This window comes from Gallinula chloropus, assembly GCF_964237585.1.
Source record: "Gallinula chloropus genome assembly, chromosome: 1".
Lineage (NCBI taxonomy): Eukaryota > Metazoa > Chordata > Aves > Gruiformes > Rallidae > Gallinula > Gallinula chloropus.
Genome location: NC_140085.1, coordinates 66,634,356 through 66,660,470, shown reverse-complemented (window position 1 = coordinate 66,660,470; position 26,115 = coordinate 66,634,356). Strand labels below are relative to the sequence as shown.

The 26,115-nt window shown below is 44.5% G+C and overlaps 3 protein-coding genes across 3 annotated transcripts; 1 reads left to right on the top strand and 2 right to left on the bottom strand.

Moving 5' to 3' along the window:
• Nucleotides 1-283: 283 nt before the first annotated feature.
• On the bottom strand, nt 284-8,350 carry LOC311193555 (natural killer cells antigen CD94-like; the record flags this gene model as incomplete). The annotated part of the gene is made up of 6 exons (XM_084266411.1): nt 284-404; nt 758-870; nt 2,882-3,036; nt 4,360-4,446; nt 5,762-5,860; nt 8,224-8,350. The coding sequence occupies 6 exons, from the start codon at nt 8,348-8,350 to the stop codon at nt 284-286; spliced, it is 702 nt and encodes a 233-aa protein (XP_084122537.1).
• Nucleotides 8,351-11,919: 3,569 nt separating this feature from the next.
• On the bottom strand, nt 11,920-20,143 carry LOC311204551 (C-type lectin domain family 12 member B-like; the record flags this gene model as incomplete). The annotated part of the gene is made up of 7 exons (XM_084279077.1): nt 11,920-12,209; nt 12,320-12,514; nt 13,297-13,412; nt 14,879-15,033; nt 16,168-16,311; nt 16,981-17,079; nt 20,053-20,143. 6 exons carry the CDS (start codon nt 20,141-20,143, stop codon nt 12,349-12,351), a joined length of 771 nt encoding a protein of 256 aa, XP_084135203.1. The 3' UTR covers nt 11,920-12,209; nt 12,320-12,348.
• Nucleotides 20,144-24,084: 3,941 nt separating this feature from the next.
• LOC311193461 (histone H2A-like) lies at nt 24,085-24,591 on the top strand (the record flags this gene model as incomplete). Its single annotated transcript, XM_084266291.1, has 1 exon — nt 24,085-24,591. One exon carries the CDS (start codon nt 24,085-24,087, stop codon nt 24,589-24,591), a length of 507 nt encoding a protein of 168 aa, XP_084122417.1.
• Nucleotides 24,592-26,115: the final 1,524 nt, after the last annotated feature.

The following is a 26,115-nucleotide window of genomic DNA, read 5'->3' as shown; positions in this document are numbered from 1 at the left end:
AAGAACCACTGCTTGACTGTCGCTAATTCTTTCAAATTGCTTCCTAGCCTTGTACTTTTTAGCTTTGTAGATTTTTTTTAATTCTCCCTCTCATTTGTGAGCCTGAGAGGGAAAACATAGACAAAGCAGAAGATTTAATTTCTAATGGTCTGTCCATTTGGATCACCCTTTGGAGAAAACTACATGATAACCAAACAGCCAAAGAAAATATATTTAAAGCTTCAGGTTCCCATAGCTGGTATTTCACAGCGTCAGATCCCACATCCCTTCTTGCAGTGTTTCTTCAGGGGAAATAAACAGCCACTTTCTCGCAGATCCAGAATTGCTCTGTCGAACAGGACTGGCTGGCGTAAATAATCCGTCCATATACGGCAGCACAGAAGATCCTGTCATATAACACAACCCTAGGAAATGAGAAGATAGGGCTTAACGCTGTCCTGGTGACATCGTGTGATCTCTATTTATTTGGACCGTTTGTAATCATACTGATTTGCTGCTGGAATGTAGAGTTATTTCCCCCTTGGAGTTGTTTTATTTGTGACAGGTGGTAGTGCGTGGGACACAGCTGTACTTTGCCACCCATTGTTCCTTACCCAGGACACAAAATCAGAGCTTCATAGCAGATACTATGGTCTCCATGCTCCTTCATCATTCCACGTGTGACAAACATGGGAAAGCAAGAGGAAGTACAAGTCTTGTGTGATTTACTGGGGTCCATTGGATTGAAACACACTGGTCCTAAATTAGGAAGGCTTACCAATTTGTCTCTTCTTTTGAAAAAGGTGTTCCATCCTCCCAGTACCAGCCACTACTCTCGGATATGTATGATAGTCCAACCCAGTAAAACTGTGAATCTTGTGGCAGAGAAACCTGTAGGTGTGAGAAAGTTGTCACAAAAGTGTTTCAAGAATAAGACACAGGTTCCTGTATCTTCCAGCTTTGAAGGCTGTGCAACTAAAGGAGGTAACTCTTACTCAGTAGGAGAGTAACCTGTTGTTCGTGCTTATTTTCCATGGGGCAGCACTGACTGGTCTGGTTATAGGATCATTCCAATACCATTGTTTATTGGACTGCTGCAAGACAAATGTAGCCTGGGTCTGTAGAAACACTGCTAGCTTAAACAAAGAAAGAAAAGCAGCTTTATCTGGTCTGCCTTTCGGTAACCACACTGCTTTTAGATATCTGCAGGTTAGATATAGATATGGGCACGCTGTGTAAGCCCCAGTTAAAGTCAGCAGAGGTCTGGCCAACAGATTCACTGGAGCCTGAGAAGTGATTCTTCTCACCTAGTGGGAGTGCTACTGAATAGCGACTGTATGGGCTGTAGCAGAGCCTGAGGAAGCAGCTCTGAAGCTGCAGACTGCTTACACTGTAGATGCCTGAAGTCAGGCAAGATGAATCCCAGCCCAGATGGAAGATCCTGTTGCCTAAATACAGGCCACCAGCGCTTTTTGAGGCTCTCCAGCCCTTCTGAGGTCTTCGCGTATGGCTGACAGACAAGACCCAGAACCTATGCGAGAACTTTGTTTTGCTGAGGCATTATTTGGAAGTCAAAACACCCCTCGACCTCCCAGATTGCTCTAGAAACTTATGCTTAGGTACCTGAATCATTCTGTAGGTGTCTCATTGCTAACTAAGAGATCTCTTAACATCTCAGCCTGTTCAGATCCTCCAGATACTCTACTGCTGCTTAGTAGCATGTTGAAGAACTGATCCAAAATCAAAAATCCACAGCTGGCTTAAGCCACTCTGGTTTCAGTCTGGCTGGAGCTGCATATACCGAACAGAGAAGAAATAGAAAGCACCCAGATATCTGGAGTCGAACTATCCAGGGGTTTACATAGCATAGTAAAATCATGTCTTGCATTCAGCACTGAAGGTGTGGTGTTCAGGTGTCTCCCAATAGTGTGCACCATGATTATGATCTCAGGATACTGCTAAAACCAATAATAAACCATTTCTCCTCTTTTTATCTTGTCTCTACCCATTTGATTTTCACTCAAAAAAAAAAAAAAAAATTTCCAAAAGGCCATCCTTTATGCTTTAAAATAAGAGTAGAGAACCCCCATCTGAAACTAACTCCATATGGAAAAGGAGAGAGATTTCCAGAGAAGCTGCTTTCCTTTTAAAAGTCTTATGTAGCAAAAACAAAATAAAGAATTTGGGCTTTGTATAAATGCAATAGCTGTTAAAAAAGAGGTTCAAAAATATGTGTGTATGAGAAGGGAAAATATGGTCTTGGCAGCAATTTACAGATTTTTGATTAGTCAGCAAGCCACACCCCCCCGCCCAAATTAGTAAAACTATGTAAAATTATTGATTCTTTAAACCATCGTAATATCATCCTCTCCTGTCTAGCCTCTGTGCAGTCATTAATACCACTCTGTGAGGATACAACACACGGTCAGAAACCAACCTCTTACAGTCACTTTGCACTGCAGCGTGCAAATGACAGTACCATCATGAACTGGCCACTCCAAATTTCCTGTAGGTGAGGGTTTGATGCTGGGACCCCTCAGTAACAAAACTTGTGGGTAGAGATAATGAAAGCATTGTGTATGCTGGATCTCCCCTCATGCTGATAATACGTCATGCTGATAATATACTTTTTATTTTCTCTGTGAAAATCTACATATCACCTAATTAAGGTATTTTATACAATGGTGGGTTGTTTTCTTTTTCATATAATACATAATTTCGCTATTTCTTAGAGAAAACTATTTAGAAAGTGTTGCAAGTCATGAGTGACCTGCAGGAAGGCTACTTGACCCAGGGAAAATGAAATATATGCACTATAAAACAGCCAAACTATGTCCTTTCTGCAAGATTGCTGGAAGTTAAAACATGTGACATAAACGAATGCATGAAGTTAAAACTGTACCATCTTTGCTCTGTCTTTTAGCACAAGAAGAGTGGAATTTCTTGAGGAACAGAACTCCTGGCTTTGCTTCCATGTTTTCTTCCGCTTTGAAATGTAGAAGCAGTTGTCGGCTGCACTGTTTTGCCAGCTTGCTGGACAGAGAGCGCATTTTGCTTCTAGAAATCAGACAGAGTATTACGCAAACCCGAGAGGAATACAGGCGCTTCAGCTACTGGCTTCACTGAGAAGAGAGTAAGGGTAGCCTTGGATCAGCCGAGCTCTTGAGGGGCAACGACAAGTTGTTTTGTGTGTTAGTGTCATAGTTTTGCGTGGCTGGGTTCTGGTGGAGAAGAGAGGCTGCAGCGGTGGCTTCTGCAAGAAGCAGCCAGAAGCTCTCTGTAGGCCTGACAGAGCAAACACCAGCCGGCTCAAGGCCAGAGTCATTGTTGACCAAGGCTGAGCCCATCAGCCATGGTCACAGCGCCTCTGGGAATCACATTTAGGAGAAAAAAGAACGCAAGCAGCTGCTTTTTGCCACCAGAGAAGGGAGTGAGAAGATGTAAGGAGCTGTGCAGGCACCAAGGCCAGGGAAGGGAGGGGAGGAGGCACCCCAGGTGCTGGAGAGAAAGATGCCCCTGCAGCCCGTGGAGACCCCACCTCCAGGCCCCATGCTGGAGCAGGTGGAGACATAGAGAAGATGCTGTGACCCGCGTTGGAGCAAGCCCCTGCCAGCACTTGCAGCCCATAGAGAGAGAGAGAGACACAGAGATGAGAGAGAGATCCACGATGGAGCAGGTTTGCTTGGGGGAGGCTTGTGAGAGCAGTCTGGGCCTGAGAGACTGAGAGACATTCTCTGATTTATGACTGCACCCCATAGAAGTGACCCACGCTGGGGCAGCTGGTGAAGAGCTGAAGCCCCATGGGAAATGATGCAGCAGTGGAAGGGTGTGAGGAATCCCCCCTGGCTAAGAAGGAAAACAGCTCGTGAGGAACAGACCGAAGCCACCATTCTCTCATTCCCTGCCCCTTCCTGTGCCACAGCTGGGGGGGAAGAAGGGAGCGAAATCATGACTAAAGTCTGCTAAGAAGGGAGGGTGCTTTAAGATCTGGTTGCACTTCTCATTATCCAACTCTGGTCTCACCGTGTGTGTAGTGTAATAAATTAGAGAGTTTCTTTCCTTTATTTTGCATTGAGTCTGTTGTGCCCATGACACTGATTGCGGAATGATCTCTCCCTGTCCTTATCTCGACTCCTGAGCCTCTCAATATATATTTTCTCCCCTGTCCAGATGAAAAGGGGAGTGACAGAGTGGCTTTGGTGGGCATCTGGCCTCCAGCCAGGGTCAAACCACCACAGTTAGCCTACACATCTCCACATCTCCAATACTACTACAGCTAAAAAGAGGCACTAAGCCACCAGATCTTTTCCCTGCCATTTTATAGTCTCCCAGTCTGAAAAGGGGGTGATTTGTGTTTATTTACATAACAACCACATTTACCCTTTTTCTCCTTCCCTTCAAAACACAATGCTTCCCTCAGTTCCTGCAGCTCCTTTCCTTCCTCAGGATCCTTGGAAACCTGAAAAACTGAAAGGCATGAAAGTGCTTGTCAAAGTTTATTTTTTATAAAACAACTTTAATTTGTAACTTTTAGCATTCCTGGTTTGTTTTTTTACTTCATTTGTATATCCACCATGGTGTGTACATCATCTGCTTTTTCTTCACCAGGAGGGTTGTGCAACACTGGCAGAAGTCACCTGGGAACCCATTAAGGTTTTCAAAAGTCATTTGGATAAATCTATGGAAGGATTTATCTAGACTTGGTAATAGTACTTTTGAATGGTGGGGAGGAAGGGGTAGTGAGGGGAGTAAATGGGTGTCCAGACTAGAAACCTGAAGAGTTTCCTTGGAGCTAACATTTCTGATGCCGTGGACCACCGTGAGTGTTCATCATAGACATTTGCAACTGCTGCCCTCCTGCCAAAAAAAGAAGCTGTGTACTCCCTGTTTTTGCTTCTAAATGTAATGTGGAGCCGTCTTTGGTTGTATATTAAAATGTTCCTATGGAAAATCTACTGTAATCGTTGGGCAAGAGCGCCAGACACGGTGCTTCGATGCCAGGATTGCCCTCCCTGCAAAAAGCTTCCAATCCAAAGAGAAAACAACTCCAAGTGTGAAATATCCCGGTAACTGTCACAGGGGGGCACCATTATCCAGGTAGTGTGGCCAACGAGATAAGCTTCTAGCTGTGAGAACAAAGCCTGTCAGAAATGGTTTAGGGTTTAGAGTTAGGCTTAGTTAGTAGGGCTCAGGGCTAGGGTTAGGTTTTAGGGTACGGGTTAGCATTATGGTTAGGGATATAGGTTAGAGCTGGGGTTAGGATGAAGGTTCAGGAACATTATGATTAGGGTTAGGGCTATGTGTTATGTTATGGTTAGAGTTTAGGGCTATAGTTTAGGATTAGGGCTAGAGTTGGGGTTAGGTTTAGGGGTTAAGTTTATGCTTTGGGATGGGGACAGGGTTAGGGATTAGTTTTAGCGTTAGCATTGGGGTCATTAAGATTAGGGTTCAGGTTAGGGGTTTATGTTTAGGGTTAGTGTTAAGTTTAAGGGTTACGTTTAGGGCTAGGGTTAGGATTATTTTAGGTTTAGGTTTTATATTAGGATTAGTGTAGTGCTCAGGGGTAATGTAAGTATGTGCACAGATATTATTGATCCCGAGTGACCTGCACTGGCATTCAGTTGTGGGGGAACTTCAGTGGGAGAGCTGTACTGTTGCCCTTCTTGCTGTATTGTATCTGTTGGGGGAACAGGGACACCAGGGACAGACTGCAGGGGGAAAAGCAGCATTCACACAGCTGGAATTCCCTCCCACAGCAGCAGTGTACTCCCAGGGTACTTACACTGGGCCAGTAGGACGACCAGCCCTGTCAGCAGCACCAGGCACAAAGCGAGAGAGGCAAAGGCCACTGGCCGCCATATAGGAGATGAGGCAGAGGCTCCTGGGGAAAACAAAACCCCCATTCAGTAACAAAAACAGCAGGTCTCCTCACAAGGCAGTTGAATTACCTCCTCTCTAACAGCACCAGTTCACATTTGTCCCTCTGCAGAGCCTCTTTTTTTTTTTCTTTTTCTTCATGTAGTTTTTTTTACCAGTTTTGGGAATTTCCTTGAGTCATTTTGAAAAAAAAAATAATATATATTTATCAACTGTGAATATTTATTAAATAAGACTCTAGTTTTTTAGGGTAATACCTCTAATCATGAGACAGATAAACATGTTAGGTTTTGCTTTTCACTCCTGGAAATTATAAAGCAATCTCTAAGACTTCTCCTCTTTGAAAGGGAAAAAATACCATTTAGTTTTGGATAATTACTTTTGGAACTTGTGATGGTGACTTCTAAATGACCGCAATGTTAACATTGCATCTTTCTTCAGGCACTTTCTCCAAACTTCCATTGTGCTTCAAGGTCTAATCAGGAATTTAGTTCTCCAGAATTTCACAGCTGACTATTACCTGATTAAAATATTTTCTTTTTTTACCTATGCATTTTTTTCCTTTTTGGGAAGCAGTGATCTGCAATTTTTTGTAATATGCTTTCATATCTATTTAGAGTATTCAGGTTAGTTACAAATTATTACACAGATGAAATATTTTACTTGAGTCCAGTGCACCAGAGCAAACACCTCCAGGGAACCAACCTTTTGTTGTATGGGAAGAATCACCCCTTGGAGGTCCCAGAAGTCCAGATAAGACTTGGGAACTGAAACTTAGATAGCCAAAGTTAAGTGAGGGAACCCTAATCCTCACCAGTTAAGGTAATTTGAAGAGACTGCAGCTAATACCACATTAGGGTGGTGATTGATAAATCTGAGGATAGGAATTCCCTTTAAAGGGGACTGACTGGCTAGGAAGCAGCTATGCTTCATGGTTCCTGTTGACAAGTTGAATGTGAGTCCTCAAGTGTGCCCTTGTGGCAGCAAAAGCTGACCAGCACTGGGCTGCATTGGCAAGACTGCAGCCACCAGGTCAAAAAAAGTCCTTATTCCACTCAGCTTGACAGTCATGAAGCCACATCTGAGGCACTGTGCCCAGTGCTGAGCTTCCCAGTTCAAGTGAGATGTCAGCTAACTGCAGAGTCCAGCAGTGGAAGACTGAGTTGGTCAGGGACCTACAAAGTGCCTGAAGGACCTAGGCTTGTTTAGCCTGGAGAAGAAGAGGCTAAGGGAGGACCTAATTTCAGTCCTCCACTACCTAAAAGAGCTTTATAGACGGAGCCAGATTCTTCTCAGAGAGGCACAGTGAAAGGACATGCTACAACAGCACAAGTTACATCAGGGAAACTTCTGATTAGATGCGTCGAAAAAGAACTGGTACAGATGCCCAGAGAGGCTGGGAGGTTTCCAAAACTCAAGTGGACAAGGCCCTGAGCAGCTTGATCAGACTTTAGAGCTAGCCCTTTTGGGCAAAAGATTGGAAAAGATGAACTACAGAAGTCCCTCCCAACCTAATTTGACCATATGATCTCTGAGAAAATGAGAAGGCCATTTTAAGAGTTTTATGAAATGTTTCTTTCTGGGAAGCTCTGTCTTAATATATTATCCTTGGGTTTTCTGGCTGCTGCATCTCCACAGCTACTCCTCCATACTCCTTGTCGTTCTAAACGGATGGCTCTAGATCTTTTCCAGGCAGCACCAGAGCTCTCTCTTTTCTACTCTACCCAACCTGCAAATAGCAGTGATGATATTTACTTCGCACATAGCCACATGGTGAATTTATGAGCAGCAGCAACAGTACTCAGGTCATCATTTTATGGTTTCAGGCATTTCACGGGCACAATCCACTACCTTAGTTAAGCATTCAGCATGTTTATAGAAAATGTGGCAGTATAAAATTTTATATATATATACATTATTGTTAAGACTGATAAACAGAGCAACTTTCTATTCCCCGTAGCTGAGGAAAATGTTTCTGTTTGGAAGGCCCTGTGTTATCTGATAAAAATATAGCACCTTCATGTAGCACCTTCCTCTCTTGTAGTGCCCTGCTGCAATAAATGAGTCCCACCAAACTGGAAAAAAAACCCCAAACCAATAAACCCATAGACAGGTAGAATTTGTCTTCTGTGTTGAAGTAAATGGAAAAAACAATTGGAGCAAAGACAGGCTTCTGAAAAATATCATCTGTGATCTTAAACAATAGCATGTGAGACTCCATTATGACTATTTTTCTGCTGTTTCTATGAACATTTATCTAGCAATATACTGCAAAGTTTAGAAAGACTTTAAAGCCATCAACGTGAACATGCAAATTTAAGTTGTGCCCTGAGTTAGATAGGAAAGCTAATTTCCATCTGTACTTACTGTCTGCTGCAGCACCACTGGCGGGAGCCTTAAATGCAGAACGTTCGTTGCTCTTTGAATATCTGGGAGTAATAACTGAAGCTGAGGGTCTTAAATTTAAAGCAGTGTAGCCCTCCTCATCCTCCATCCCCAGCTTGTCACACTTCTTCCCTGCAGCAGCGGTACCTTGGGAGTAGGGGCACAGTGCAGCGAGACCAGCGCTGAGGCGGTAGGAATGGCTGGTGTCCCAGCCTTTGCAGTGAAAGCACAGAGGAAGCCGGCTCTGGTCTGATTACTGTGGCACAGTGAAAGTGCAGTGCATTGAAAGCTTGTTAAGGACTTAAAGCAGCGTATCGAGGATGGGTGTTTGCTTCCTGAATGTGAAGATTGGGAGTCCTGGGTCCTGGCTGGAACCTAAGACTGCTTCATTTGACTGTCTGCCTTGATCTGACCCTGTAAATACAGCAATCAGTCTATTCTACCTCCTTAAAACCAGGTGCTCTAGATTGCTGTTTTGGGTTAAGATGTGAAAGATCTTAATGTACCTGTGTCAGGGCACAAATACAACACACCAGCTGCATTGAAAGCAATTAGACTGTATTTCTATACACTTATGAGATAAATTAAATATGAAATTATTTTACAAAAACAAATGGCAGAATGGAAAAAGCTGAGCTGGAAGGATGGTGGTGCAGGGAGTTCGGCAGGATTCACACGACTGCTCAGCCTGCATCAGAGAAAGCCCAGATGATGCTGAGGACCTCTCTGTTGTTGCACTGTACACAGAGGTTCCTGCAGAAGTGGCTTTTCAATCCTCACTCTCCATCTCCTGCTTTTTGTCAGGCCTTGACCCAGTGCTCTGCTCTAGTTCTTAAAACATCTTCAGCGACCGACTTGTCTTTAGCAGAACATTTGCCCAGACCTGATGAGTCATGCTGTGGTGACACAGTGAGTCAGAAGGAAATTGCAGGAGAGAAATTTCTGTGGTAGCTGTTCTTGTTCGTCTGTGTAGAGCTCAGAGTCTCCCACTTGCTAAATAGTATCTCAGAAATGTCCCTGGCTGCATGTGTTTCTTGCATTATATTTTTACTTGTATGCAAAGAGAAGGCATGAGGGAAGCGTTGGGAGTACAGGGTGCTTACAGTTTTGTTACATAGACAAGCTCACAAGGAGTAGCATTCAGTATGTGTTCATGGTGCATCACAAAAACCTCATGCTAAATATGGTGTGAAAGTCTCTGTTGGATCTGAAAACTGTATGTCGGCACCTTAGTGTAAGAAGGGCTTTTCTGCAGAGAACTGGGAGACAAGCATGTCTCTGCTACTGAATTTTCCTGCTTGTTTTCATGGCAGTTACCTCTTCAGTCTTAGCCTGTAATGAATCTCCTTTGGGGACACTTTTCTCCAGCCTGATTTAACTTCTGGAGAGAAAGCAGGAGGTAAAATCAATTTCTATTGAAAATTATTTTCTATGAGTTTTCTATCTCTGAATTCAATAACAATTATTAATTTGGGGTGGGGTTTTTTTTTTGGGGTTTTTTTTTTTTTTGCTTGGTTGGGTTTTTTTAGTCACCTTTAAAAATAGATCCTGCTGCAGGATTGGAAGTAATAAAAACATTAAGCTGGGGCTTCAGCATCACACTCTGTTCTTGTAAGGACCCGGGGCAGGCAATATTTCTTGTTTTTCTTTCAGAATAAAATGAAAAGAAAGGTAAACTAAGGCTGGAGGTTTGTGTCTGCGTTTGAACACAGCTGTGCATGTATGTTGTCAGCAGGCTGGACAAAACGGCTGTGCTTATTAACCAGAATGGGATCTTCCACATTGCATTGACTAGAATTCATGGCTGGGTAGATGAGGGAGGAGTTAGCCATAAGAAACACAGTGTTGTATGGAACTGTGATGCAGAAACACCATCTCAGCCAGTACACAAACAGCACAAAAATCTCGACGTCTCTTCCTCTGTAAAGAAAACCTCCTTTCAATGGAAAAAGGGATACATACAGTCAGATGTGACACCTTTAAGCCTTACCTGGTTACAATGCCACCAGGGTGGCATTGCCAGTTTCAACCTTGATGCATGAGGTTGGTTGCTGCAGGGCTCCAAATGCCTGCAGTGAATGGTAGGACATTGCCTGCCTCCTTTCTTTCTTCTCTGGGGTGAATTCTTCTTTCTTTCATTCCCTCTTTCTTTTTGCAGTTTTGTTCCTATAAAGGAGGAGCCGCTAGCTCCTTCTGTTTCAGTGGTGTGGCACACTGTGAAACTCTTAACTCTGCCAGCCTTTACAGTTACAAGCACGGTTGCTGCACCAGACACTGATTTTGGGCTAGCAGTAAATTGACCCAAAAGATCAAGGCCATAGCCAGATAAGGGGCAGCCCTGCGGCTGCCTGTCAGCATGTGGAGATGTCAGTCAGCTCACGTTTGTTTTCAGCAAACTGCAGAAACACCTAGGATTCTCCCATCTGCCCTTAGGTGTGCCTCATTAATGAAGAAACATCCTAGAAACATCTTTCCTGTTTCTTCACATTCACTCTAATGTAAGAGGAAAGAAAATCAGACCTTTATATATATATATATATATATAATTTTTCTGGCACATTACAGAAAGCCCTTCATTATCAAGAAAGGACATGCCATGAATACAGTTCAGGATACCTTTCACCTTGAATTTCTTATTTCAGTGTAGCTGGTATGAATGCCAACAGACACTCTGGTCAGTCACCAGGGCTGTGACTGCACTGCAAGACAGAAGCACTCTGCATTTTCACACCCACAGACAGGAACAGCTAGGAGTAGGAACTGAGAGAGGCAGCTAGGAGAGGGTACGAGTTAGAGGTACAAGGGATGAGTGTAAATAGAGAGGAAGGGATAACTACTAAAGTTTCTGGAGCGTGAAATTGGTATTTGAAAATAACACCCAAAATGTTCATGTTGGTGATCATAAACTGCTGCGTAGTGTAGCGCTGAGATCAGTGAGACACCACAACAGCCCCTTGAAGGGAATGACTAATGCTCTAGCAGCCCACCTGCTACACCAGCAGTAAATGACTCACAGTAAATAATCCACACTGCAATCTGCAAGAAATACACAAGTCTACAGAGGGGTTCAAGGTAGGAGTTTGTGGACTTTCAGCTCAAATCAAAACAGTGTGATGGGATTGAGATGTCTCATTTCAACCTGTCCTTGTTCAGTGGAAATGTGGAGGGAGTTCATTAACATTGCTTGGGGTATTTTCACTGTGGCTTCGTTTGTAGAGGCTTGCTCAGCACATTAAGTCAGTAGGCATTCCAGAAAATATCCTATAGAGACGTAAAATGAGGTTCTGTTCATGCTTCTGACTGAACCCTAGCGTAACTCCTGCACTAGATAAAAAATTTAGAAAATTAGAAAAGTAGAATTATTATAGAAGAGTAGAGTTATTACTAGGAAGACAAAAAGAAAAACAAGAACTAGCTAAGGAGGAAGATGTTCAGAGCATGGAAGAGAGCAAGACATTCATGTCCTCTCCTGCGACACATGCACAAGTCTGTATGAGGACTGAGAATCCCCATGTTCCAGAGAAGATACGACTATTATTACAGTTTGGGGACACCTGGGACCACCTTCTAAAGACAACAGTGTTTGTGTATTGTATACTACAGTGTATTAATTCACCTACTAGTGTATTAAAGCAGTCAGATCAACAAGACATCAGAAGCATCTCCTGGATGGAAGTGTTTAATCCTTATCACTTGTGTTACGTTACAGATGTATGACTAATATTAACTGACAAGTGGTACTAAGACTGTATCAGTGGATGCCAGGAGTGGAGCAGTGTATTTATGTGCTTGCCCTGCCACTGAGCATTTCTTCTTGGGTGTCACTTTTGGCCATTTTGTCCATCACTTGTGTTGGTTAAAACTGGGTAATCATCCTGCCGTTTTGGGTCTGGAACGACAAACGTGGGTTGCTCCTGGAGCCGGTCACCATGTCGGTTTCCTTAGTATGAGGGTATTTTTACATATGTCTGAAAGATAATGAAAACAGGGAGATATATTAGGTCCAATCCAACCTGTTTAAATTCTCATGTGATAGTTCTGAAACTCAAAATATATAAATAAATAAATAAAATCCAACCTTGCAGAATGTCTGTTAACTGCTCAGAATCATTTTGGTCTGACAAACCAGTCCTCCTGCCAACGGCTGTTACCTCGCTGCAACTGGATGGCGGGCTTTTCACAGATATAGTGAAGGTTTTCTAGACATGAATTGCTATATATGGTGCCATAATAAATATATGCACAGGGTTGGCTGAACCTTATGTTCTTTGTCCTAGGAAAGAAGAACCTTTATTGTTACGTTTCACATCATTCGGACGGTGCATGCTCAACCCTTCCAAAAAGAGACCTCTTTGGAAATTACTTGCATGGCTTTCGTGAAGAACATATACACACAGCAAAGAAATACAGGGCTTAGTGACATGGTGCACCAACTCACAGGAGACTGGCTCTGTCCTGAACACGTCACCCAGCAGACTCTTAAGGGTGGATCCTAAACCATTTCCTGTAGCTGACAGTCAGAAACGCTAACTCCTGTGTACTGAGTGGAGGGTGTCAGGGGCTGTTTCAACAGAAATGCTAAGAGGATACTGCCCAATAATGAAACAGGAAATTAACAGGCAAGGTTTGAAAGGAAGAAAAAAAAAAATTACTGTATTTCTGAAAAAAGCATGTTAAACCTTAATGAAACTATTCTACAGATTAAATAATGTCTTGTATAAAATTTAAAAAGTATAAAATGAAATGAAACACTTTTTCATTGGAGTTGCTTCCATGTGTACTCACTGAAACAAGATGTCAAATACAAGAGTCACATAGGGTATTTATGGTCAGTCTGAAGCTAAATTGTGGAAATAAACTGTTAAGGGACTTTTGTTACCCAATAATAGATCACACTACAAGCAGTCCTAGGTGAGGACTAGAAAAATCTGAAATGGAATAGTGAGATCCAGAATACAGAGTTGGCTGTTCAATATTCCCTTTGTTTCAGAGAAACTGGGAGTTGTGCGGGGGTGAGGACCAACTTTACGTATTACAGGAAAGCTGCCCACTTACCAAGGCTGCTGTTGTTCTGTAAGAGTTGTGTTGTCTGTCCAATACCATTTTTGCTGTTGAGCTCGAAAAAACAATCCAAGCCAGTATAAGTTTGCAGGAATTTTTTTTACTGATTCCTGTGCAGATAAGGACAATTCAAAACAGATATCCAGGAAGATAATTGAAAGAAAAAGAAAATAATTTAGGCTTAGAAGTTGAAAGCATGAATGGAAATTTCTTCACGAACATAAATACCACAAACTGTTAACCTGTCAGGACAAGTTCTGCATTTATAGAAAAAGCCTAGTATTCAAAGGTGGAATGTTAGTAGAACTGTTTTTAATTGGAGAGAAGATACGTTTATAGCTCTGAAGAGCAATGTTACCCTCATCAGTCTGATTTAAACCCTGAGGGTGAAACACTGGATTGTTCCTCCCTGGTTTAGTCATGAATCATTCCTCCCCCTTTACTCTGCCCTTAGCATTTGTCAACAGTGAAACAGAAGCCTCTGCGGGGATGTGTTTGGTTTGGTTTGGTTGGTTGAAACTTCACAACCCTTGGCCCTAGCATCGTTTACTTAGTCTCAGTACCTGGACCATGACAAGTAGAGGAGGTCTTCAGCATTTAGCTGTAGTCTGTTCTTAAAAAATGCTCTGAGCAGAACAGACAATAATGTAAACTTAAGTAATGTTGACTTTCTCACTGCTGCTTGGGAGAAATCTCTGAAGAATGTAATTAAATTTTTCTGTTGTTCTCCCTCCTTCCTCCAGTTATCTTTGCAACTCCCAGTGCACTTCTCCATCTTCTCTTTTTTCCTCATACCACTCTATGCTGTCATTAAGCTATCTAGAGCAGGCTGCACGGTACAATCTTTGCTGTCACCAGTTTGGGAGGGTGACAATAAAGCTCCTCCCCTTTACTTCTGGGAGAAGCATTATGGCATGCAGCTCAGGGTGAGGAGAACCAATGTTTCTCAGGTGCTGGAGAGAAGGCTCTTGGCATCTAGGTCTAGACACCTTTTCTGCCTTCAGTCTTCCAATACGTCTGCTGGCATCCAGAAGCAAAAGCAGTATTTCCCTCTACACTGGGCATTTTCTCTTCATACCTCAGTTTGGTTTCATTTACAGAAAAATTAGGCCAGATTTCAGCAAGTGCCAAGTGTTTTAATTTTGATTGAAAAGTTGAAATCAACATTTGTGGAGAGCACTGCCACAAAATGGGGAGGACTATGGTTCACCTATGGGGAGACCTAGGTTAAAAGAGGCTCTCGCACTGAAGTCTTACCAAATCTTTCTGTGGATCCATAATACTTGTTAAATTATTGAATTCACTACCCACAAGAAGACAGCCGTGAAACCATTTTCACCAGTCATCCCAGTAAATAGCCAGCCACAGAAAGCCGTGGCAGGGTGCACTGTCTCTGACTGCCAGATGCAAAGCAGGGAGTGCTTTGTGTGGCCACTGCCAGTTCTATGCTTACGTGCTACACAAGACAACAAGTTCTCCTGCTGACAGTGCCATTTAAGAGGATCATGTGTGAAGTGAGTAGCTAATAGGGTTCATGAACTTCCTCCATGCTAAACAGTAAGAAACCATTCCATACCAACTTTTCTTCCCTTTTGATCAGAAGAAGAGTAGCGTTTTGGGAGGAACAAAACTGGTGACTCTCTTCCCATGATTTCTTTTCCTTGGAGATGTAGTAACACATATGGCCACCTTCCCAATTCCAGTTTGCAGGGCAAAGCACACAGTTCTGGCCTGGAAAAGGAAAACCATCACCTAATTTCTGTTCCCATGATGTCCCTCACAGAACATCACTGTTGGCCTGTGATGACAAGATCCATAGGCACCAAAGAGATTTTATTCTTCACTCAGTCAGAATCCCACTGTGGTCTCAGAAGGCTTAGGTAATGGAAGAGATGAATCACAGCCCCCCACCCTGTCCTATTGGTCCCATTCCTATATCATTTGGAGGGAGACAGGGGGAAGGTTGGGTGCTGCAGATGAGTTATACTTTGCTTATTTTGAGAATCTACAAAGATGACATAAGTCAAGCTATCTGGATTCCCATTTTTGTCAACGGACAAAAGTAGGTGTGTCTCACATGCTTTTTCTGTCATTCCAGGTGTCTTTTTTTGGGAGGAAACAGACTGTATCCTTGTATTGCAATTGATCTTTATTGACTGAAAGGGAGTCCTACACAGCTTGTCTGTGGAACCATACCTGGACAAATAAAATCCCCTTTCCCAACGGTCACAGTAGGATCCCTTTGCCTGTTGTCCCTACTCCTCAGAGTATCATTTCTGAAGGGAACTAGTTCTCTACCCAGCTCATTGTCAGATGTCACTTAATTGAGCTCTGGCAACCTGATTTCAGAAACTGGACACAGTCAGAAGAGAAGGAGTAAACTCTCAGGTTGGTATAGCTACACTTCACCAAACATTATTTTTGGTATTTACTGAGTACCTGGGTTTGGTACTAGCACACTATCCTGTGTGGGGACTGCTGTTCCCATAGCATGCACCAAGTTGTTTAATTCTCAGACACTGCTGTAAAATTGTCTGTCTGATAGAGGGAAGCATGTTGCAGAGATGCCTAAGCTAGTGCTGAGGGGAACTGGTGTGTCCAGAAGGTATCCCCACAGAACCCTTCTCTTATGCAAACTAAATCCTGAGACCCTGGTAGCACTGGCAGGCACATACAGCCGGACTGGGTGCCTCTCTCCAGGCTCTGCAAGAGGCAGACGTGTCCGTTGCCTACTTTTGAGGTGGTTACATCTGGGAAGGCAAAGGCTTAACTGAGGAGTCAGACCTGAGTAGACATAGAAGACACATCTCATTTCCTTCCCTGACATATTGAAAGATAAACCCTCATAAAAACTTGTTAATTTACCATTATTTTTAAAGTTTTTTCCCCCTTCCAAGCACAGCTGATTTCCTATTGCTTGCAGCATATTTGAGAAATTTCCATGCAGCTCATTCTTTGTCGTGTTGAGGTCTCTAAGTTGTGTCCTGTAGCCCTCGCGAATCTGGAAAACTGAAATTCACAATAAGACTTTTTCCAGTGCTGTCCCTTCATAATGGGTGGGATGCAGAGAGGGAATGACTTAACAGATCGTTAGGGATAAATAAACTATTTGGGATGTTACTCCTCCCTGAATACTTGCATGCAAGGGCTGCTGAGGAGAACATTTGCATAGTGGATTTCTTATTATTTGACTATGGGCAAACAACATAATTTTTCATGTATTTCCATTGTGCATATTTCTCTTATATTTAGTTTCCAGGCTGTGCTTCTTTCCTAAAAAAAAAAGAAAAAGAACTAGCTCTGGATCACAGTGGAATTGTGACAGGCAGGAGGTAATGGGCACAACTTAGTTACTGGGACACAAAGGTTCTCCCTTCCCTTCAGATCCAGTACTGTCAAAGGGGAATTCACTCCATCCTTAGTCAATACAGAGGGGTTGTGCATACAGTTTGTAAGAGACCATAGAATGGTCTCTTACTCCATCCTTCTCCAGCTTCTCTCCAAGTTGCTCATTTCTAGCCTCATCATGTTGCAAAGAGGACAGATTTGCTGTGGCAAAGGAAAATATCTGGTTTGCCTGTTCTCAACTGGACCAGATATTACACTTGAAGGAGATGTCAGTCTGATGCTATTCAGTAACTGGAGCCCCCTGGTGAAGAGAAATACACTAGTACTTACATAAAACTGCCATGGTCACCAGCGCCATCAGCAATGCCAGGCACAAGATGCTTAAAATCAGGACTACTGGCCAGCAAGAGTGGATCAAAGTGGGACGCCCTGGGAGGAGTTAAATCATGAAATGGTGATGTGATACTAAGGGAAATGTGAGCACATTTCAGTAAGTAATTGCTTGTACTTTATGGTTGTATATTCCTGCTGTAGAGTTGCTGCACACAGCAATGCCCAAAGTAAAAGAGTGAGAGACCATAGCAACTCAGTGGAGAATGTGGACAGTCTTGGTCCTTTCAAAGGCCAAGGTGGCAAGATGAAGCAAATTCTAGAATGTTGATTGCTGGAAGTTGAAAACAAGTATAAACAGTATGGTTGTGATAATTTGTGATGTGAAACATGTATCTGTGGCAATCTGGTTAATTCTAACACTATGGCAAACTCCTTTGGTACTTTATGGTAGTTTGACATTCCAGTTAGAAATCCACAGAGAATTTTCCTGTAATAAGGGTTACAGCCTAGACACAGAATTAAGCATTCAGTGAGGAGAAAAAGGCACAGTCTTTCCCTGAGCAAAGGAAATTTTAATCATGTGGGTTATCCAAGAGACCTTTCTTATAAGAGCTTGGAGATTTTGTGGGTTAAAATACACAGAAGGAGGGGAAAAGTAATTCAGTTTGTCAGGGAAGCACTAAATCTAAGGCAGATTGCCACTATTTGGGCTTTGTGGAGAGCTACAACCAGCTTGACTTAATCCAATAAAGACAGTAGCATGAGAATATGGAGAGAAAATTACCAGCTTAGAAAAGGAAAAGTGGTATTTAAAATTGAGAAGTTAATTTCTAAAGGAGTAGGAACTGAAATTTAATGTATTAAGCTGAAGGAACAAGAATGATAACTGTGCAGTTTATCTCTCCTACAAATACCTGTGGTCAGGTTCTGTGGCGAAGCAGTTCTGGGTGCCACATTGCACAAGACCTCACTCCATAGAAACTGGAACTGATGGATGCTAACAGGTGATAGAAGCATGAGCAATAGATGTTGTCCTGAACTGGGGCATAACTCACTGCAGTCTTACCACTTACTGGTTCACCATAAACCCCAGGTCCTTTCCAGCAGAGACCTCCACAGTCTGCAAGACTACCTGGGATTAGTCCAGCCTCAGGGCACAATAACTTGTGAATCTTCATGGGGTTTCTGCTCACCCAATCCTCCCAAGTTCCTCTGTATTGAATCTCTACCACTTGATAACATCAGAAGCCACCCCTGGTTTCATATCATTATAAATTTGCTAAAGACACAATCTGCATAATTTTTTTAGTTCTTGATAAAGATATTAAATGATATAGGCTCAGCACCACCCTCTGAGGGACACTGATGCTAACCAGGTATTGAGACAGGAGCCTGGTGGTCCAGCCAGTTTTCATCCCACCAAACAGGCCATAATTTTCTCAGCTTTGAAATGACAATGCTGTAAGAGACACTGACAAAAGCCTTGCTAAATATATATTACATCTTCCACTCTCCCTGCACCTGCATTTCAACACAGGATGCAACCCTAGTCTAAGGAAGTGCTCTAACTGCTTGGTACTGCATAAAAGAGAAATACCCAGACCCTTCACAAAGATCTCCTTTCTGCCTTATTTTCCAAAATTTGATCTCACAGGCGTACAACAGATGTACTCAGAGATAAAGCCTGCACAGGAGAGTCATGTATTTTATGGATCCTAACAAGACTTAAGAACGCACTGGACAAGTTTTAAGGTCAAAGTGCTTATGCACGTGCACTGGAGGTGTATATTAGGTGCCTGGAGAACTTCAGCAAAAGAAATTTGGCTCCCTAAGGCAGGCTGCTAAGTAGACTTATATGAATTGGAGCTAAAGGGCAAAAAACCAATTGTTCCTACACCTACACAGGCACAGCCCCAAGCTGAAGATTGAAAGCATTACAGTCCCTGTTTCCTGGAGCTTTTAGATGAGATGAGACAAAGGTTTTGTGCTTCAAAAGTGAGATTTCATAAAGAAATACAAAATATTTTCTGGGCAGCAATATGAATCAAGACCAAGCAATAGTTTTAAGCTTTGGCTGTTTTATTTAATGTATTTCCTCATGAGATTCCTTAAGTGGTGGTTCCCTGTACTGTAACTGTACAGTGGTTACTGTACTTTGCAGCTGCACACTGCTTCTGCTGCATCTGGCACCGCTGAAGGGGCCTTGGGATGAGTTCTCCTTCCAGCACAGTACCTCCATGGTCCTAGAATGGATTTTATTTTTTTTTTTGGAGTTTTTTCAGTTTGATGTTTATGAAATAATGCACAAACGTTGCTGTGCCCCCTCAGAATAAGAACGGTGCTTCCTTATCACAAACTATGTCTTGTCTTACAATGCAGGACATCTCAAGTTGTATAAGGATACTGGTGGGTTTGGATGTTAAAGGAAGAGTCCCAGAGGCCCAGAGTTTAATCAAAAGTCCAGATGTTTAGTTTGGGGTTTTTTTGTTGTTTGGTTGGATGGGTTTTTGAGTGCCTCAGTTATACTTTGGCAATGATCAAAACCATAATTTAACAATGATGAAAAAAAAGGTTCAAAAATCATAATATGTTTTTTAAGAAAAAGAGACATCTATTCAAACCACATTAAAGCATTCAAAACTACTGCTCTTCCTTCTGAATCACAAGCAAGTTGTCCTCTTGCTTGTAAAATTCTGCTCCAGAGTCTGAGAACAAATAGCTAGCACTACTTTGTTCCTATGACATACACCACTCAAATCTAGAGCTTATCTAAACAGGTATCCTTAAACAATGTAATCCAAATTATGCAGAAACAGTTTAAAAATAGTATTTAAATGCACCAGCCCTTTAATGTATGCAGCCATTTCAAAGATCAGTACCTTAATTCAGGCTAGAACATCAGTTCAGGCAGAAATGCAAGCAAGAAAAAACAGGACACATTTAAAACTAGTGTAACTTTTCTGATGGCAACAAAGCTAACAAAGGCCCCTTGGGCACACAAAAAAAGCATCTCCTGTTCCATCTAATTATCAAGAACAAATCATAAACATTTTATAGATGCTATACTACCTTTGTCCTTGGTATCTTCGGGCTCTGTGATATTACCCAGCTCATAGCTGTTTTCAAATTTCAGGTTGGCATATGTTACTTCTTCTGTCATCACAGCTGGTAAAAAGAAAGGCGTCAGAAGAGAAAGGGAAAGAAAGACCTAGCGCTTGCAGCTACCAAACTGGGAAGGAAATCTGCCCCTTTGCAGGGTTTCCTTATACTGGCAGACAGAATGAAGCAGCAGACATCAAGATACGTCTGGGCTTCCTCAATCACAGTGGTGCAATGACCACGTTCCCCTCTCAAACGCTGCTATATTATTCTCTTTCTTCCTCTTTACCTCACTTCTACCCTCCCTGACTAGCAGATATTATTACAGAGGAAGACACATCCACTTCTGCAGAACTCTTATCTCTTCATTAGGGCTTTTCTTCTTCTGGAAACACAACATTTTACTCCCGATTTCATCATGTTCAGGCTGGACACACAAAATCAAAACTAGCCTGTTTTACAGCTTTGAGACTGTCCTTCAGTTTGGGCAGCTGGGAGAGAGCAAATTAGAAGGACCAAAGTCACAAAACTTAGGGGTGGATGTGTTGACAAAGGACATATCTCAGAAGACACTTTCTTCCACTCAGTGTTCTCGCGTTAATGTTTTATTTCGGGTTCCGGAGTCACTTCTGTTATCCTTCATCTCCAGATCTCACGGTGTGAGGAAAAGCATAGACCAACACCCAGGTACTGACACTGCCCTGCCACTGTTTTCCCCCCTTCTCCCATGAGTCTATCTGCATTCCTCAGGAGAACGACAATTCTTTGTTATCCTGGTATCCCATAACTGAGACCATGACACAGCATCTTCTGGAACAAGAGGGAAATAATCAGCTGATGCCAAAAGCTCAGAGATTCTACCTGGAGTACAAAGGCAAGTGGACACACCCCTTAATCTAAATGGGAGCAGAAGAAGAGATTATTGGAGGAGTGTGAAGTGCATTGTCATGATGTTTTTTAGTACTTCCCACAGTTGCAAAACCTTACATGTGTATGACAAAAGCAGAATGTCTGGAGTTTCTGGTACCATTTTTGCAATTTAGCAGAAATGATGAATGGAACAGAAATAGATTGCCACCTGAGTGATTAGCCTGAGGCTTACATACACTATCCTACCCTGTGCTAGGAGTGGCAAGTCTTCTAAAAATGAGCAGCAGTACGCACTGAGCTACCCTTGTACTCCTGGATCTGCACAAGCAAGACTTAGGCTTTCATTTCCTGCATTAATGAGAAAAATTACCACACAATATTCCTTCTATCAATGCTAAAATCAAAATGACTAAACTATCAAAAGAAACCTGCAGAATCATCTTGCTGTAGCATGACTACTTGTCAGCTGAGAAAAGCTGTCGCTTCTCCATTTTTTAACTGACCCTTACACAGAGAGAGAAAACCTCTGGCTCTTTGAAATTGCTGTGGTTTACCACGTTGCCAAGGTAAACTTAGAAGCGCTGAAGGAAACTAGAGAAAAAGTTCTTGACTACATCCACGACATAGACTGTTTCTGCTTTGATGTAAGCAAATCCAGCTATAGTCTTGTCTGCCAAGATTCTTAAGGAATGGAACTATTATAATGGGGTGAAATTCAGTTACGCAAATGGCAAAGCCACATAGATGGGAACCAGCTGACAGATATTTATGAATTAGAAAAAGAGAAGGACCTGGGTACAATAATATTTCCTGTCAGTTTGTGTAGGAACTAGGAATATGCTGTGCTGTTGATATCTCATCCCAGTTGCATAAGAAGCAGCATCTAGTGCGGCTTCCCATTGGTTCCAATGCAGCCCCGTCAAAAGGGACATCTAGTTCCGTATTTAAAGACAGACTCAATCACAAAAGAAGCCTCCATGGTGCACGAGCTGCTTACATCTCTTTTACGAGGCTGGGGCAGAAGTAAGCAATTCACAAGCAGGTACGAGCACCAGCTAGAGGGGGGACTGAGTTCACCTGTAGAAAGAAAAATGTTTGATCAAATCAATCACACCAGAAACAAAAGTCAGGAAAGAGAAAAACCAGAAAGAACTGCCAGGGCAAGCTAAAGGAGGAATGATTAGAGACCACCGTCTTGAAAACTGCCTGAGCAGGAGACAGCACATGAAACCGCATTTGCAGCCCATTTGGGAGGGAAGGAAGCGAGGGTCAAAATAGGCTGTTCCTCCAGGACCAGGCTGGCCATCTGTGTGAGCAACAAAGGCAGGCAGCTGTGCGAAGGGAAACAGGCAGCGTGTGTACGCCCGGTTCCTGTGCGCCAGAGCTTGACAGACGACTGTAGGCAAGGCCGAGGATATTGCCGAGCACAGGGAAACAGCCACTTCTCCATGGCGTGTTCTCCAGACCGCTGATGGATACTCTGAACGTAGGGACCTCCTGGGGCACAACCCCATCTGCAAGGCAGAGGCACACTGAAGAAAGGAGTCCGTTGCCTCACCTCTCAAGAAAAGGCATATTAAAGAAGCCCAGCTACAGCCCATGACAAGCAGCTTCCCTGGGCCTCCTTGGTCAGGCAGGAGGAGGGAAGGCAGGATGGGACACGTGGATGGGAAAGATCCTCCTATAGCAAATAGCAGTGTCCTCCTCTTGAGGCAGTCAAGCTTGGAAGCACCCCCTGGGCCCTGGCTAGAGTGTGCTGTAAGGAGTCAATGACATCTTATTGCTGTGGCCAGTACATGAGGTTTTGGCGCTGCGTGTTGGACTTAGGTTTCATGTCTGGGCAAGGGCAGAGGGCTGGACATGGGGATAAAGCTCTGCAGAGGGAGGCTGTAGGGTTGCCCATGATGAGAAGGAGGGCTGGAACCTGCCAGGAGGGCAACTGGCCCTGACATGCAGCACGTGGTTTGTACATGGTCTGGAAGCAGCTGAGAGGGGAGGAGGGGATCTGACCCAGAGAGGGAAGGTGCAGGTTGTGAGGGGTGGTGGGGGCAATGGTTTCTGGAGGAGCAAAGGGCTCTTCGTGTCCTTCTTTCACAGTGTCAAAGGGACACGTGACACCATAACTGAAAGAAAATTACTTTTCCTAATGTTACATGGAAGCTGGCTGGCCCTGGTAGCCATTACCATACAGGTACTGGAATAAGGGCAAGGCAAGTGGGAGCAACTTCGAAAGAGTTAGCTCAAAGCAGGCTCTCAAGAAACTTTTAAGGCTCCTTGAACAAAGCTGAAGTAATAAGAAGTAGTTCTGGGATACCTGAAGAACACAGAGAGCACCATGGGAGGCATTGTTTCAGAGCTGTGAGGAGAAGCCAACTTCAGGCCCAGGGAAGTACAGGGAGAAAGGGAGAGAAGAATTGTCCTGTCTCTACTGTACAGACATTTGTGGAGAGAGCAGACAGGAAAACACCAAAGCCAGCAGAATTTGCCAATGGCCTGATGAAACATGACTCCCAGGGGACTCCCTGCAATCCTCTCTCACATGACTAAAGCAAACACTGGGTATTTTTTCCAGCAAAAGGGCAAGGCTGGTATGGAGGAGGGAACAATGGATGCTGTCAAGGAAACATTCAGGCTCCAGGCTGATAGTAACATCTCTGGTAGGATACTTCTGGGCTGATAAGCCCTAAATGGCAGGACCCAAGGAGCCCCTTGTCTGGGCAGCCTGTGTCTCATGGCATGGGGAAGGCAAGGAGAAGGAGGTCTTCTCCTAGGAGTGCAGTGTGGGTTTGCACAGAGAGGAGAGGCGATACGGAAGGAAGAGCTGGTGCAGGGCTGGGGACGAGAGTGGGGAGGAGAGTGCTTGGCCTTCTAGCAAGTTCCCCCATGCCAAGCGCTGGGACAGCTGCTGCCATGGAAGACAGGAGCAGAGCTGGGGAGCAGAGCAGCGTCCTGAGCTCAGCCACAATTGGCCGGCAAGGATGATGTCACAAGCGGAGAGGTGAGGTGTCAGAGGAAGCCCATTACCATTGGTCCCCCCAGCCTAGGAGAGCCATTGCTGCTGCTGCCCAGGCACACACGGCACAAGAAGGCTCAGTGCGGAGACACCTGCCGGAGCAAGCGGCCGCGAGCAGCATGTCTGGAGACGAGGAGGTCTGCGTGGTGCCGGAGCAGGAGCGGGAGCCCGAAGCCACAGGTTCTGGGCAACCCTCCGAAGTCAGCAAAGCAAAGGCCAAAAAGAGCCGCACCTCCCGCACCTCCCGGGCTGGGCTGCTCTTCTCCATCAGCCGTGTGGACAGGCAGCTGCGCAGGGGACACTTCGCCGAGCGCGTTGGAGCCAAGGCCCCCATCTTCCTGGCCGCGGTGCTGCAGTGGGTGACCCAAGAGACCCTGGACGCGGCCGGCAAGATTGCCAAGAAGAGCAAGCGGCACTGCATTTCCCCAGCGCACCTGCAGTCGGCCATGCAAAAGAGCTCGGTGCTCAGGCACCTCCTGGGAGGCCACGTGCCGAGGTGCGTCAGCAACGACAGCACCCAACGCCAGCGCGCGGCCTCACGCTCCAAAAAGAAGATGACCAAGAGTAAGAAGAGATGCCCCACGCAAAGACGTCCACCTGCCCGCTCGGCTGCTGCTACCTACTGAGCAAAAAGGAGCAGCTCTTGCCCCACACCGGCAAGGCATGGCAAGGGTTGTCTGGGCTGCGTGGCTCTTGACAATCCCAGCTCCACGGTGGGAGTTGACATTAAAAGTTGTGGCCGTGCCATGTGGGACTGTTGTGCTGTGTGTTGGACAAGCGTCTCCTGTCTGGACAAGGGCAGGCAGCTGCCCGTGGGTAAAAAGCTCTGCAGAGGGAGGGTGTAGGGCTCCTTCTCCTGCTGAAATGGCCCTGACAGGCAGCACTTGCTTCCAGGCCAGGTTTGTACTTGGTCTGAAAGCAGCTAAGAGGGGAAGAGGGGATCTACACCTCAGAGTGTGAGCACAGGTTGCAAGGTATGGTGAGGACAAAGGTTTCTGGAAGAGCACAGGTTCCTGGATGTTCCCCTTGTGCCATCACACGGGGGAATTCTGGTAGAACCAGCAAGTGCCGCATAGTCCAGATGGGCTTACCCTCCTTGGTCAGTGAGGGCAGAAAGGCACTTGGGCTCAATGCAGTCACTGCCCAGAGTCCCACAGCTGCTTGCCATGCAGAGCCTGAGGGCCAGTCTCTTCCACACCTGTCTCCCCATGGCTCTCAGAGAGACCCCAGCTTCTGGATCCAGGCTGAGCTCACCCGCCTTTCTTCCAGGTAGAGCATGAAGCATGAAGCGCTTTAGCTCAAGGGATGGTTGAAACACTCTTCTTTCCCTCTTGTCTATTAACACACAGCAGAAGTGGTTTCCAGTGGAGACAAGGGGAGAGATACATCCATCTCTTGTTGTCTTTAAGCCTCAGAGGCAATATGTAACACATAAACACACCTCTAAGACACCTGGGAAATTACCTTCGTCACACCACAAACTTCTTGTTACTGATGTAAATGATCCTGATACAAATACTGATACCATGGGGAATTTATACAAGAAAACAGGTATTGCTGACTAACAGCCAGGGCTCCAATGGCCGTGGCCACCTGCAGCTCTTGCAGGTGGTTTCAAACACCCTGCTTGGTGTTGAGGGGTTTGGCACAAAATAACCTGCCATGAGAAAGAGGTGCTGGAGTGCATGTTCCTGAGTTTGACCTACCCTGAGGCATGTTAAGTATCTGCACCTGAATGTCAGCCTGTAAAAGGAGCCATATTCTGTATTCATGCCATTGCCCCGTGTTTTTTCTGGCTACGGGGCAGGACTGGAGTGGAGGAGGGGTGAACAGATGCCGTTCCTGAATCTTTCCAAGGCCTGGCCTTGTCACTGCTGACAAGGTTGCAGCTGATGGCCCCGATCGCTCAGTGGCTTCCAGTCCCCTCCACAAGTTTGTCCCCGCTCCACGTGACAGGGAAAGAAGAGCAGTGTCTCTCAGTCACGGGGGTGAGGGGAGCGGGCAGGCATCGCCAAGCCAGTGGGGCTTTTTCCACTGCCTGGGGCACTGCTGGGGAGCCCACAACAGTGGGGCTGAGAAGTGAATGGGGCACCTGGGCAGGGCCAAGCTTTGGCAGAGCAGAGGGACTCAGAGGGAACACATGCAGACCT